At 42.5% G+C, this 15,560-nt stretch overlaps 1 protein-coding gene across 3 annotated transcripts; it reads left to right on the top strand.

The window, feature by feature from the left end:
* Positions 1–1,202: 1,202 nt before the first annotated feature.
* PLEK2 (pleckstrin 2) lies at positions 1,203–14,491 on the top strand. Of its 3 annotated transcripts, none has more exons than XR_014585256.1 (10): positions 1,203–4,614; positions 7,165–7,329; positions 8,310–8,491; positions 9,213–9,304; positions 9,638–9,825; positions 10,227–10,328; positions 11,249–11,332; positions 11,435–11,496; positions 12,570–12,648; positions 13,424–13,561. XR_014585256.1 is itself a non-coding variant. In XM_083838793.1 (10 exons), exons 2-10 carry the CDS (start codon positions 4,567–4,569, stop codon positions 13,549–13,551), a joined length of 1,068 nt encoding a protein of 355 aa, XP_083694919.1. In that variant the 5' UTR covers positions 1,203–3,496; positions 4,414–4,566; the 3' UTR covers positions 13,552–14,491. The 3 variants fall into 3 exon arrangements, 2 of the variants coding, with proteins under 2 accessions (XP_083694919.1, XP_083694918.1); XM_083838793.1 differs by lacking the exon at positions 11,435–11,496 and having other exon boundaries at positions 1,203–3,496; positions 4,414–4,614; positions 13,424–14,491; XM_083838792.1 differs by lacking the exon at positions 11,435–11,496 and having other exon boundaries at positions 13,424–14,491.
* Positions 14,492–15,560: the final 1,069 nt, after the last annotated feature.

The following is a 15,560-nucleotide window of genomic DNA, read 5'->3' on the forward strand; positions in this document are numbered from 1 at the left end:
TCTATAAACAACCAGTTTATCTTCTGTGAAGAGGAGAAACAAGATCTGCTTTCCATGTTGCAGTGAAAAAGTCCTGTTTGTCCTTGTCTGTGGGAATTGGGGAAGTTATATTTTAAGTAACCTTTCCAAATAACTGAATTTTTAAATGGATTTATCTTTTTCATAGTCATATCATATATTGCCTATGTCTTTTTTTAATATTTTGTGCTGCTAGAGGGAAAAAATGGATGAAAAATGAGTCTTTGCAGTTTATGTAGGAATTCTTAATGTTGCCGTAGTAGAAACAATGTCATTGCTACAAGGTGTTGCTAGAAAAGGCATTCACAAACTGTATATTGAAATACATGCTTGATTATCAGAAAAGTTCACGTGCCCAACTTTTACTATGCAAAGCCAAAAAGGTAACTTCCAGTCTTTGCAGAATGTTGGAAAATACTTGAGTATGTCATCGCAAAGTGTCTTTTGTGGTTACTTGATCAAATTACTTTCTTCTTAGAAGTTACATATGACAGCCTTGTCAGGGTTTGAAGCTGTATTCTCTCTTTGATAATTTTGGTTTCATTTTTATGAACAACTCCTCCTTTTTTGCCAATTCACTAAAATAGTGAATTGACCCGCATTCAACATGATATGTGGGCACTCTGACAAAAGTAGAAAGTTTTAAAAACTAAAACATGTCTCTGTAATCCATATGCCAAAATAATGCTGTAAAGTAAGGCAAGGAAAATGAGCCGGTCTTGCTCTTTACGTAAGAGTGTTACCAGGGGATTACAATTAATGTTGCCTCTAAAAGCTGCCTTGGTGTGTTAATAGGGGAGCATCATTTCTGTCAGTAACTGGATGTTTCTCATGTGTTGCAGTAGCTGGAAGAAGGAGCTCTGAGATGGCTGCTTGCAAGGACTGCTAGCCTGTGAACTGTGAGTTAAGGGTCCTTAGCACAAACTGAGCTGATACCTTCTGTTGCAACCAGTCTGGTGTGCTTGGAACTGTTTGCTTACAAAGCATTTTAATACATGTAGTAAGTTTTGTGTGAACAGCTTTGTGGAGTCCGTAAGAGGCAGTGGAACTGGCATGTTGTTCTCTGTAGCCAAATCTGTACTTCAGTATTTAATTTCTCATAAATCTTTGATCCAGGGAATACAGTTAAACAGCTGTTTTCAAACATTGCCACCTTTCTGCAGTTAACTTTAAAATGCTCTTAAATCAGAATACTCTTAAATGTTTGTCTTTAACTTTTATCTAGAAATGTTTCATCAGTTTTTATTTTGATGTGGTTTGTTTTCATCTTATTTCATCCCTAATCCCCTAAAGGAACTACGGGTTTAATGGCGTCCTACACTGGAGGGCAAGGTCCTAACATTTAAAGAAGCTGTTTTGGAAAAGCTGAGCATATGTAATCCCCCATGTGATGCTGTTCACATTATAATATTAATGGAAATTGTAGAGCATCCAATGGGGATTGTCCTTTGGGCAGGTTCTCCTAATCAGGGATTGTTAGCTTCGTGGGGGACTAAACTGGAGGCATCAGTAATGAAACAACACAGTCTGCGTTTCCAGTTAACCCTGAGTCTGTGGTCCTGAAGTCTACAGATAGCTATTCTTAACCATGCTAATGCGAATTCTGTAATGTATAAAGTCTTTTGGGGTCACTTTTAATGGAAAAAATTGTCAGTTGCTCAGCTGTACTTTTTTGTTAAAATACTGTGCTGGCATTTAGAAAACACCCTGTTAAAATGGATCTGATGAAACAGTCCTCCTCAGTGGTTTTCAAGTCCCACCAAAGACTTAGTTTTCTAGAGCTCTTTAGCTTTATATGGTTTGAAGCACATCCTTTTCTACCGAAAGACTTGAATGCCAGAACTTGCCTTCCCAGCACATGCCTGAATATGACAGCCCAAATCTGCTGACTCATTTGACAGTATATGACCCTTTTCCTACGAAGCCAAGAAATCTGCTTTTACTTAGCCTCAGAGAGCAACATATGGGCAGTTTGTTAGCCTTGAATAACCTCTGTAGAATAGGGGGGTGGATACGTGTGCATTACAAAAATCCCAAGTATTGAAAAAATGCTTGGAAGCATTGAAGAAATTAAAAAAAATATATCTGTATTTAAAAAAAAAAAGACAAACCTGATACAAAACCTGTTGTTTAATGACCAGCTAGGGAAACTTTTGCTTCAAAATTCACCAGCAGTTTGACAATAAATTTTTTCATTGCTAGTAGTAATTTTGCCAAGAAACTTCTGTAGTGTTGTGGGTGGTCTGCATGCTGGAAAAAAAAAAAAAAAGCTCACTTGCTCAGATCTTCGACCAGGGCTGGTTATTGTGTAATTTTGAGATCACTGTCTGAGCGAGAGCCCCCTGCAAGCTTCTGCCTGTCTTCGCTAGCATGGAATTACCTGACCCACCTTGTTACGGATTGCCTGCAGTAACAAGCCAAGCAACGTGAAGTCAAACCTCAAGTACGGTGCAGTGGAACACTATTCCTGGAGCTGGTTGTATAAAGTGTGCCGGTGTAGGAAACAAATGTGGTGTTAATGTATCTTGTCTACTTAGACTCAAGGTTTTTTTCTTTGATTCAGTATTGGTCATGTCCTTGTGTGCCTCCTTTTGTGACTTGTTCGTATGTTATTACCTGAAGTTTAACAGTGGTGGGGGCAGTGCAGGTTTGTAGCACATAGTACCCTACCAGCTACTAAGAGGAAAATTAACTCTGTCCTAACTGAAACCAGGACAAGGGCCAAGTTTAATTCTGATGTACGGGGCGTTCAGTAACCTAAACTTTTTCTTTCTGATGACTTCCTCAGTTTTGTTCCCAAGATTCTGCTTCTGTACATACTTTTATTTGTATATACATTTATGCATATACACGGAGACAGATCATTCTTAAAAAAAAAAAAAGTAAAAATGTTTCTTTCTACTTTCAGGTCACAAAAAAATAAATATTTTTCTTTATGAAAATTTATATTGCTATATTTGAGAACACTACATACCTGTAAGGAAAACTAATCCTCTAGGTGTCCTGTTAAGCTTACTGAACTCAGTTTAAACAGCCTGAAGAACCAGCTAACTGTGAACTGATTTACACGACTGGTTGTCATGGGACTGCCTTCTTTTTCCAAAGTAGCGAAGGGAGTATAGCAGGAGCTATGCACTTCATGTGGGTTGGCTGCTTTTGAAACCTCAGCTAGCATATTCTCTGTTTATACAAGAATGGATTTAAAAAAAATGTAAAAAACCAAAACAAAACAAAACAAAAAAAAAAACCAGTCTTCAGTTACCCACTATATTTCTCATGATCTATGCAGAGTTGTTGTCTGGGTAGTCTCCAGCATGTTGTCATGTTTGAATACCTTCTTTGATATCTCACTCTTCCTCCCTCCTCATTAGAAATTAGAAAAATAATATAAAGATAAGGTAATGATTTGCTTGTTCCTTTTCCTCAGTACAGGAAAGTATGACCAGTAATCTGATCCAGTATGCAAAGACTAAGATACGTGAGTCAACTTGTCTTACCTAAGAACTCTGGACTCTTTTTTTGTGGGTGCATAGCAACAAGTGCTTTTGTTATTTGTTTTACTGTACGTCATTTTTCTTATCACAGTCTGCAGCTTTATCCACATATATCACCTTAAATTGGCTGCAAGTCATGGAATGCTAACAATACAGCAAAGACTCTACACAGCAGCTCTGTCTGAAATACTGTTACTAACACTGACTTACTTCTTCAAGACCTATCAAATAGATTTATCATGGCTGAGGTTTTCAAAAATGAAAAAAAAAACCTCAAGCTCATATTCAGGCACAGAAAAGGCACTGTTTCAGAAGCTCTCAGGACTTTCAAGAGGTCCCTGCACTGGGCTTATTTATCAAACCGCTTTTCTAAAAACCCAAGTAGTTGCTTACGTAGAGATTTAGGATATTCAGTTGAAGTAGGCATATCTGGGAATCTTGGTTTACATGTCCAAGGATCACTGAAAGTAGAGTGGGCTTTGGGAGACATTTGGGCTTCTTTGGTAAAATAAATTTCTATCAAAAGCAATTATTTTAAGGTTTGTAAAATTCTCATTGTAATTATAATATTCAGTATGTTACACTCGAGGTGTTCTGATCTGTAGAACCCCTAGAAGATATGCTTATTAGATGAGAAATTTTATGCCATAGAGTGGACTTCTCTGAAATTGAGATAGTTTTATAACTCTGCTTCTCCCTCCCATGCAGTTCCTGTGTGTCACCTCTTTTGTCACCATGAAGCTGTTGCTTACCTTGGCTTACTCACTCAAGGGTGTTTTTTTTTACTATACCAAATTCTATGAAATCCCTTTGAGATCCTTTTTAGACTTCCCTTTGTTTTCCTCCCTGGAGGGCAGGTAATGTATCAGAGCCAGCTCAATGTTTAACTAATGTCTCACAGAGCGGGAGAAAAAAGGGAAGGGAGAGTACGTCACTCAGGAGGAGGGTCGCGGAGAAAAATGAGCTTGCCTGAACTCCTCACGTGCAGAGAGACAGACTGCCAGGGATCAGGTTCTTCTCAGCGGGAGCTCATCTCTCCTGGCGGCTGGCCGTGATGCAGGAGGCAGCTGGAGTCCTGAAGGAGGGCTTCCTCGTCAAACGGGTAGGTGCTGCGGCAGCGCCGCGAGGGCTCCTGCGCGCGATGCTCTCCAAAGGTGGAAACGGCCCCTGAGAAGGGACCCGATGGAGCCAGGGCTCTTGGCGAGGCGGCATGTCGAGTGCAGGGGTCGAGGAGCTCCTCCAGGTACCTACAGGCTCCCGTGGAGGAAGCTGCAGGAGCTGCAGGCCTTACCTGCCCTCCATCCAGTTCCCCGTGTTGGCGTTTGCCCAGGGGAAAGTGAGCGAGCTATCAGTGTCGCTCCCTCGGTTATCGGAAAGCCGGTACGTCTGCACCTAGGGCACACCTCTGCAAAGAGCACATAAAAGTAATAATACCTGGTGAAAGGCTACGTGGCACCAGGGAAAGTGGCCACAGGAGGATGGGCAGAGGGGAGATGTTTGGAAAGTCTCTCAAGACAGTTTGTGCCTTCTTAAGCAGATGGCTGAGCAGGGTTTGTGAGAGGATGGAGAACAGATTTTCTTTTTTAAGAGCGTGAGAGCAATATGAATATGGAAATGTCTCTGATACAACTTTTCTTGCACACCCCAGAAGCTTCACTGTAAGAAATTTTCAGCTGAAGCATGGAGAAATCAACTGAGACACAGCATGACAGCTTTCAGCCTTTCCCAACATTTCTCCTCATGGGATCGAATCAGTTAGTAGAGGGCAATGGTGCAGGGGGCATGAGCAGCTTTCCGTACCAAGTCCGTCTCAGTGACTAATATGGTCTTTGATTGTGCACTTGAAGTGCAATTCAAAGGTTTGCTCAAAGCTTTGCCACGCCTTGGGAAATGCTTTCCTACAGTACCTGTCTGCTTCTGGTGCTACTGTGATGGTAATTCTTGTCAGGAGCTCTCCTGGCAGGGCTCACGGCTGCGGCTGCGGGGCATGGGAAGTCCGAGCTGTGCCCTGCTGCCCCTTCCATGGAGAGGGCAGAGCAGCCCCAACTCCTGCTCTGTGCTCTGGGCTGTGGTCATGTTTTGTGTCTCTTGTGTGACTACCGAATTAGAGAGGGGAAGCCGAGGCGCCGTGTCTGAGAGGAACGGGTGTCATCAGCGTGCTGAGCTGTAACTGCTGGCTGGCTGTGCGACATCACTGAGATGTGCAGTTTGATAGAAAGGAGACCAGAAAGAAGATGAATAAAGGACACTGAGGGAGGAGGGGATCCAGAGGAAAAAAAAAAAGTAAAGGGATGGGATCAGGTAAAGGAAATGGATTTCTTAAGAAGACCAGATGCAAGGATAAAGTATAAATCCATTATAGATGACTGAGTTATGTATTATAATGTATAAGTACAATGTGTGACAGGTAAAATTGAAGGGAAAAAAAGGTAATGTCACATCCTAAAAAAAGGAAATCTCTGAGAAGGAAAGAAAAGAACCATAGGAAAGGAGAAGTGGACAAGGGGATGTACATCAGGTGAAAAAGTGGGGAAGGTGAAGGGAAGGAAAGAGCAAAACCAAACTAGATTAACTGTGTTGGGTATAGGCTAGCAGACATTAGAACTAACATGCCCTGGATTTTAGAGACTCATTACCCCACTTCTGTGGAAATTGCTGGTTTTCCCCTTTACTCATAGCAAGTTAATGAGCTTTGATTCCTGCCACGACTGGACCTTGCATGTTCCTTCCTCCTAGCCGTGCCCACCTCTCCCAGGTGTCAGAGCTGCCTGTGCCCGGGCTTTGCCTGCAGGCTGTGATGCTCCGTCGTCGTCTGCAGGAACGCAAGGCAGCTCCCCGCACCACGAGGTGGGACCTGACCCCGTAGGACAGGACCGAGCCTGTCGGTACCAGCCCTCTCTCAGCTTGCTCTCCCATGCAGCTGGGCGAAAGACAGCCGGGGGCTGTTTATGGAGGGGAAAGAAGAGGTATTTTATTTCGTATAACCCAGGATGTACCTGACAGCAGCAGTTGCTCAGTCTTTTGCCATTAAAGAGAGTATTTGCAAAAAACAGTAGCACAGAGAGTGTTTTAGCCCAGGGAGTTGGAGGTAGGCAGGATAGAAATAAAGCACCATCTGGCAGCATGGGGGGATGTAAAGAAAAGCCAAGTCACACAGCAAAGCACTCTCTGGACCACTTGGCACCTACAGCCACGACCAAAATGACAATGAACAAAACAGATGAACACCCAAGGGCACTGAAGAAAAAGTGTTTGTCTCCAAGAGCTGCCAACCACGCTGACGCACTCACCGATTTCAGATTTAGCCCTGTTCCTGCCTGCTGCTGTCAGCAGGCGGGCACGCACCCAAATGACGGCTCTTTGAGATAATTCTTGTGAGCTTTTGCAAGAAACAATTCTTACCAGCAAAAATGTTCTTTCTGCTGGAGAAAGAGCAAAGCACCTTTCTGTTCTTGCTCCCTGTTTTTACACTGGTGGAACTGTGTTATTTCATTGCTAAAGATGTGTATTTCAGGGAGAGCAAGACTGACGATGACTTCTCATGTTTCTTTTCATATGGTTCCCTATTGGCTTATAGTATTTACATGAAAACAAAAAAGAAAACACCCATTTTTCAATGCTTGTATTAATATGTGCATTTCTTCCCCTCTAGGGACATATCGTTCATAACTGGAAAGTAAGATGGTTCGTTCTGCTTCAGGATAAGCTCCTGTACTATAAACTTGAAGGAGGCAAGAAGGAGTCTTCTCCAAAGGGTAGGATCCTCTTGGATGGCTGCACTATTACTTGTCCATGCTTGGAATATGAGAACAGACCGGTAAGACTAGAAAAATGTATCCCTTCTCACTGACGCTCGCTTTCTAATTTCTCTCTTGTGTTTTCCTCTCCCCCCTGATTTCTTTGATTGCTGTAACTACATCACTGGGGCATGCGTTTCCAGAAGCAGGCTTCACTAAAAGCGAAACTGCCATTTGCAATGTAACCAGGACTAGCAGTTAACTGCCTCGTTGTGTCTTTGTCATTCTCTGTGCCCAAATCTAAGGTGCAGTCACTAACAGAAAGAAAAGAAAAAAGGAAAAAAAAGCCTCACAGACATAGAAGAATAAATGCAAATGCATCATCCCAACAATATGTGGGGAGAGGACATGAGCAACTCAATTAAACCTGAGAATGATGGGGAAAAAAGACAGCTTATCATCTATGGTAGAGGCTGTAAACACTGTCTATATTCACACAGGGCTCTCAGGCAGACAGGTCAGACTCCCTTTTCCTTTCCCAGTGGGTCTTCACTGCTGTGGAGTTTCCAGCAATACGGCTTTGGAAAGGAAAGTGTCTCCTGGGCTTTTCCACTCACCCGTGGGCAGCGGTTACGCAGACTTCCCCTTAGAAGAGCCAGAAGGGAAATGACTCTGTAAATTGCTGACTATTTCGGTACGTCTCATGGAAGAATGAGCCTAGTGAGAGTTTGTAGTTGATAAGCAAGAGATGTGGATGTGAAAACTCCACAGTCAGCAGCACGCTCCTATTTCATCCCATTTCTGGGCAGTGTGCTCTCTTTCAAGAATTACAAGCTCCACGTATACAAACTGTGCTTGTAACCAAAAAGCCAGGGATCTAAGGAAAAAAAAATATCCCCAAAAACTGAACTGTATCCAGCGTCCTTCAGGCGAGTATTACCCAGGAGGGATACCATATCACACTGATTTCTGTGACTTGGGCTAGCGGTGAAAGAAAGCAAAATGCGAGTGGAGGGCAAGAGCTAAATGTTATTACTGCTTTGCACTTCTCTCTCCACAGCTACTCATCAAACTAAGGACGAAAACCAACACAGACTATTTCCTTGAATGTTGCTCCAGAGAGGAGCGAGATTCTTGGGCTTTGGACATCACTGGAGCCATTCACGCTGGTCACCCAGTGCAGGTACAAGAGCTTCACAGAATGAAGAACTCTTTCAAACTGTTGGAGAATATCAGCCTCCAGTAAGTGCTTATAGTTTCACCTTCCACTGTCGCTGTAGTCTGCAAAGTACCTGAGCTGCTGGATGGGGAGGGTCAAGGGAAGCTTCTCTCTGCACAGATCTGCTCCTTCATGGCCAGGAGCCTCTATACTGGCTGCTCTGTCCTGGATTTGCACACACTCTTGTCAGGGCACAGGAATGCATTTTTTTCCTGACCCTCATTTTTGGGTGTATAGGGGCTCTGCACAGGCATGCCACTGCTGGCTTGAAGGCAGCTAGTCAGCTGCAGAGATATTCTGACTGAGGAGATGCATTACCTTGCAAGTTGTAAGGTCACGAAAAGACCGAGAGATGACTTTGTGCATGCCATGTTGGTGAGCTTTCAAAGCTGACAGCCAGAATCCAGGCTAGGATTTTCAGGGTGCATCTTGTTAAATGAGAACTTCTATTAAGAAATAGGAAAACGACATGCATTTGATTTGTGTTGAGATGGTTAAAGGAGTCTGACTGTAGCCCAATTTGAAATGCTTTAAAATGAAAGATACTTTATGAGGTGTCTTTTTTAGTGTTGCGCGTTGGGAGAATAAAGTTTTCCTACAACAAACTCAGGACTAAACCGATCTAGATTGTTTTCAAGCTTTATGCTGGTAATCATTAGGACATCCTGGGCACTGACAGAAGCACATGACAGTTTCTGCTTGACTTTCTATTAAAGTAACATTATCCTGTGTATTCTTTTACAGCCACATAGTGGATAAAATGCGTGACAGCAGTACTGGAATTAAGCTGACCCGCAACTTGGAGCAAGGCAACAGATACAAAGAGACCTTCACAGGTATGCCTGCTGCAGACAAAGGACTTCCTCACATATGCCATGCCACATTGCGGGGACAAGGGAGACACTGTACTGATTTGATGGTGGGATCAGTTATGGCCCACTGGAAAGTACTGGTGCAGCTGAATTCTCCAACACCTTTCTCTCTTGCTCTGTGGATAGATGGAAGCATACATAGGACCCCACTCTTTCAGTCAACCTTGCACTTCACTGGCAGCCTTTGTGATGGTGCCAAAGTGTTTCGTCAAAGGAAGGCCTGTTATGGCAGGAGACATTAGTCTCACCTTGGAAGAGCAGGTTGCCTTGGTCTGAGAGCTGCCTTTCTCCCTGCAGGCTCTGCCCTGGTGGACTGGCTCATCTCCAATAGCTTTGCTGTGTCGCGGTTTGAGGCCGTCACCTTGGCTTCCATGTTGATGGAGGAGAACTTCACCAAGCCCGTGGGAGCCCGCAGCATTGAGGCCATGCGCTACAGCGACCTCTCTGAGCAGTTCCTCGACGACTCCACCGCACTGTACATGTTTGTAAGTGGTGTGGCTGCCAGCAGAGGCAGCTCCTCTGCCCATGGTCAGGCATTTGATTTGAGGCAGTGGTAAAGGGGGACACACACAGCACGCACCCAAAGGCAAAATATGTAAGCTGTGAAAACAAGCACAAAAGGGGCTGCTCTGGGCTTTCAATAGTGTTTGTACTTGTACTTTTGCTGGGGAAAAAAATCTACAAGGATATGGAAGGATCTACAAGTAAGGTAATTTGGCATTAAAAAGGTTGCAGCCCTTGGCACTGGTGTGTCTGCATTTAACAGAGGCCATACAGAATTCACTTGGGGAAAAAAAGCACTAAAAACAGCTCAAGGAAAATAAAATGCAGAACTTTGTCCTTAAGATTAAAAATAAAAGTGGAGCCATCTTTTCTGTGTTTGCAGGCTGAGAGCAGTAAGAAAATGCTCAGCTCCAAGGAAGAGCTACAATTTAACATCTCTGAATTAAGTGGCATGATTGTGAAGCAAGGATTCTTAGTGAAACAGGTAAATACAATCTTTGACCCTTCACTGTGAGGCAAGAAAAATGACAGCTCTTACAGCTGCAAGGAGAATGAATGAGAGTTACACAAGCATGGCTGGGGAGTTGTGTCCAGCAGACTTAAATTGCCCATCAACACGGTTATCAGAGATCATGAAGTGAAGAGTGTCTAGCTATAAGGATGTGAGCTATGGAACCTGCTGCTCTGGCAGGATTCATTGGATATTCTGTATATATTACGTGTGTACTGAAAGGTATAAAATAATACTGAAAACAAAAGTCCCACACATACTCCACCAGAGTTGTTGTATTCACACCAAGTAGATCCACTGTCCTTCTGATCACACCTATCCCATCGGGATTGTGCAAGCAGCTATGATATTCTGCTGGCCACAGCGAAATTTCAAGGCTGGGAAGATTGGCTTTTGCATGAAGTGGACGTTAATTTGTGGACAGTCACTCATGCACACGCAGATGCTCTGCTGGGGGTGAGTCCTGTTTTCTTCAAGTGTAATTACCTGTCAGTGGTAATTGCTTATGGGATCCCAACTCTTAGTCTGCGAGACTTAGTTTTAGACCCTTCCCACAAGCAAGATGAGGATCAGTCACATTGGTTCACAGCATAACACATCCACCTGCAGAAGGAAACCTGCCTGCCTTGCACGATCACATTTTTATTCTGGATTTTTGTATGAGGAACCATGATTTTTCAGTACAAGAAAGGAGAGACTAAGAAATTATCAACCTATGAAGAAGGATGTTAGGCAGAAAATCATGGGAGTTATTAAGATGTCAGATTTTTTTTCTCTGTTGGCTGCAAAACTTCTATTTTCAGTACTTATTTAGGCCTTCCATAGGGCCTGGAGGAAAATGACCATTGCAGGAGGTATTTACTGGTGGTAACATTAATTCTTCCATTTTCCAGGGACACAAGAGGAAAAACTGGAAGGTGAGGAAATTTGTTTTGAGAGCTGATCCTGCTTTCTTGCACTACTATGACCCCACTAAGGTATGTGAGTGTGGAGTTGGTACCCTCAGAAATCCTCTTCCAGACCTAAATATTATAATGAAAATACAACACAGTCATGCTGTAAATGTTTCTCTCTCCCAGATCTCCTGGATTCTTCTGTTGATGTCCTGGGAAATAAGACCTCTCTGGCCTTACTCTAGGAGGTTGTCCTTGTATGATTTTCTATCCCTGTGTCCCCTGCCTATCTTTTCCCCACTGAGATTCCCTTTCCTTAGCTGTGGGGAAGCAGTTTAGGGGTTCCTCTTTTGCTTGTACCCACACAGTCTGGGACCATGATCCTGCAGGGATTCTTCCTGGGCTGTGGTCTTGCTGGGCTGACATCCCAACATTTGACAGCGATTCTGCTATTAGGAGTTCCTATGTTCTTTTTACAATGCTGAATAGGGTCTTCTTGATCCCAAAATATTTACAGGAGTTTCTGGCACTCAGATTTAAACGTGCTCAAGGAATAGTAAGAGTTTGTCGTCATGGATATAACCATCGCAATGAGAGTGAGCCAGAAGGGCATGTGAATCCATCAGCCCCCGATGCACGGGGTTAATGCAAAGCCCAAGAGGCCACTAAGATGAATATGTTATAGCATTGTTTCATGTAATTTTTAAAGAAAACTCAAACAGCATAACAGTGAAAAGAACTTATGAGCCTGGTTCATGTTTTGTTGCCTGTTTCTTTGTGTGGGTTTGGTTTTTTTGTTTGTTTGTGGGGTCTTTTTTGGTTTGGGGTTTGGGCTTGGGTTTTTGTTGTTGGGATTTTTGTTTTGTTTTGCATTGCAACTTGCCCTTGTAATGCTATAAACTCAAACTTTAGAGTCTGGAGTTCAGACACAAGAGCCAGCCTACTCGTGAAAATGGTCAGATTTTTTCCATACAGGCTCAGTGAATAGTTGCAAGCTAAAAACTTGCAGAAGTGTGTGTGTATATGCATATATTTAATATGGGTTGTTAAAACTGTACATAAGTTTGAAATGTGATTGTTAGCCTACCTTTTGTGCTTTTAATTGGTCTCCACCATTTCCAGATACATCAAAGAAACATCTGAGGCACAAACAGAATAGTAATACATTTAATTACATGTTCTGACTTCTGTGACTTGGATGTTTTATATCCAGAAAGACTGGCATTACTTCTCCACCTTCATAAAAATAATTGGGGTAGCCTGGGAAATGATTCCAATTATGATATTTTGCAGCTAAGCCTCATTTCCCTTTTCTTTGCAGGAAGAAAACAAGCCAGTAGGTGGATTTTCTCTTCGTGGCTGTCTTGTCTCAGCTCTGGAGGACAATGGAGTCCCAGCAGGTAAAGTATGAGCCTCTAGACTTTGCTACTGAGGTACCTATGCTATAACAACACAGTCTTTGGGAGTGGGTTTGTGTTTATGGCTGGCTGTACGAATATGTGGGTTAGCTTTTCTTCTCCCTTGCAAGTGAGGGAAGGTATGTCATCAGACATTCCCATACGGATGGGCTGTCCCATAAGGGGATATTTTTGGAGTTACTTCTGGATATCCTGAGTTTTCCTTTTTTTTTTATGGACTACTCTTAGTCAGGTGACCCCTCAGAAAGTCTCAAGATACAGATTAATATTCCGGAGTTAACAGCCAAAGAGGAAATGCCTTTTTGGATGTTGTTGAACTCAAAGTCTTGAGGCACCCCTAATGCTGTTCCTTATTCATGTGTCCTCTCCACATGTGTGTACTCTCATCTGGATCTGCTAGAATCCAGATGTAGGGGAGACCTAAAGACAGCAGTATAAAAACCAGTTCTGCTAGAGAATATGCTTAGCTTAAGCATTTGTCTAGAACCTCAAACTCACAGATAAGTGTTTCTGCTATTAAAGCAGTTTATTTTATTATAGTAAGCACAATGTGTGGATCGCAAATAGGGAACATCTTTCTAATGAACAACACAGCTCCTTACTAACAGGAACCTAGAGATGGGCAGGAACAAATCTAATCAACTGCACAAACTGGTGGAGAGCTCATCTCTCCAATGTGCAACTCCAGTAAGATCCTACCCACCGCAAAGCAGTTCTCTATGCACTTTCCTGATCTGTCACATTTTTCTCTCTGCAGGAGTGAAAGGCAATGTACAAGGCAACCTTTTCAAAATCATCACCAAAAATGACATTCATTATTATATCCAGGCCAGCTCCAAGGCAGAGCGAACACAATGGATTGAGGCAATCAAACCACTGACATGAGTAAGGTGGACTCAGTGGTAAAAGAAAAGTCACACTTGTGACCAAGGTTCCTGCTCCCTTTGTCTGGCTTTTTTTTTTTTTTTACTTTGGCATTTTATTTTTGTTATTTGTATTTCCATAACACCTACCAAATTCCTGACAGACCAGAATTCTAGGCGCTTAGGAGTCACACAGATCTGGAATAATTCTCCACCAGGAATTTACCGTCTAACCAAGAGACAAAGGACAACAGGTGGATACAGACAAATGATGTTTTACAAGGAAACAATGAGATGTACTATTCCAAGATGGAAGAAAAAAGAATCTCTTGTACAAGTATTCAGTCTATATCTGACAGATCCAGGTTGTGCTTTATTCTAAAGCAGAAATGTCTTGCTCCTTTCCCCTTTATAAAGGGGCTTATGAACTTAATTATTTCACGTGGATTGAATCAAGGTGTGTGAACAACGTCACAGTCTGAAAGGTCCTGGTGTCTGAGACTGCCTGATACACTGTGAAAGAATCTTGTGCTAAGTCACAATTACGTGCCAGGATAATTGCTACTGGAAAATAGACTGGGGGTCTCTGTCCATCCGTCTGCTCTACCGTTTGGCTCTCTGTTATGCCAGAAAAGACCAAAGGACTCTCATCTCCAGTACATCCATTATTCTTGTGCTGTTAATGACCCATCGTATTACACGATCCCGAGTATCAGATCAGTGGCAGTTATTCTAGACAATGGCTGGTGCTGACTATAGCGGAAAAAATCACTCAGCCCTAAAAGCAAGACTTCCTTGTGTTTATCACCGTGAATCCATTTATGTGGAGCACCGTGTGGACTGAGAACTCTAATAGCAATTCTCATTATTGCTTTTTTTTTTTTACCTTAAGCCATTAAATTTTCAATTATGTGTCTAGCAAGCTTGACTCTGATATCATTAAACATACGTTAAAAAAAATTTCAATGCATTTGAATCTCCTGTGCTCTTCAGACATGATTTTTCTCAGAGTATATGATCATAATGGTTTCATACACCTTAAACTTAGAATAATATGAGAAGTGAGACATTGTCCACAGAGCCAGAGTAGAATGGAATGTATGAGATGACTAAAACATCTGATCAGCCTCCTAATGTTCTATTTTTACAAAATTCTTCTGTTGTCTGAGTACCTGTATCTGACAGACTCTGCAGTCTCCAAAACCACTCTGAAGACAGCATGCTCTTTATCTTCCATAAAGTCACAGAGAAATTTGATATCCCTCTATCCACAGAACCATCTCTTCACAGATTTTTTGCCTTCTGAGTTATGTAGTTAAAAAAAAAAATCTCATATCAAGAGACTTTTCACTTCTTCCTGTGATATTACCAAGCAATCAAAACTGAGCCAAAGCCAGCAGCTATGGTATTATAACAGCCACATATCTGGGGCTCTTTTATAGATCTACAGCAATGAAATCACAGCATAACACTCATTTGCAGTCAAATATTTAACAAAGCTGCTGAAGAAATTTTGCCAGTAAAGATGCAGTTTTAATCAGATGCAAAAATGGGCAATGCAGTTTCAGCTACAGGTAAAATTTCAGAGGGCTGGTTCAGAGAAGGTTGTGAAATCTACAACTGTTGAAACTTTTCAGTCCCTGAGAACTCAACCTGCAAGAGACTGGGATGGTGGTAAGACATTTATTGCTTCATACTGGGAAGCACATATAGCTCATGCTGATTGAGCAGAGCTTCCTGGACAAGCAGTTCTCTCCTGATAATGTGAGACTCATTGGGGTCCTCCAGACTCCCTTGTTCGCTCACAAGGAAATATCCCAATTCCCTTTTCTCATTCTCGCTACCTGCACACTGCCCAGTTCTAGTCACACTGGTAACAGCCAGGCCACAACAAAGGATTGAGCTCCATGTCTGGGGCATGAGGGAACCACGAAGATACAGGATACTGCATAGCATCATAAATCTTGCAGTTTAGGAGACCGACACAGTATTTCAGCAGAGGCTCTCTGATCTATCTGGACCAGCCATATC

This window comes from Anser anser (genome assembly GCF_964211835.1).
Source record: "Anser anser genome assembly, chromosome: 5".
In the NCBI taxonomy this organism is placed as follows: domain Eukaryota; kingdom Metazoa; phylum Chordata; class Aves; order Anseriformes; family Anatidae; genus Anser; species Anser anser.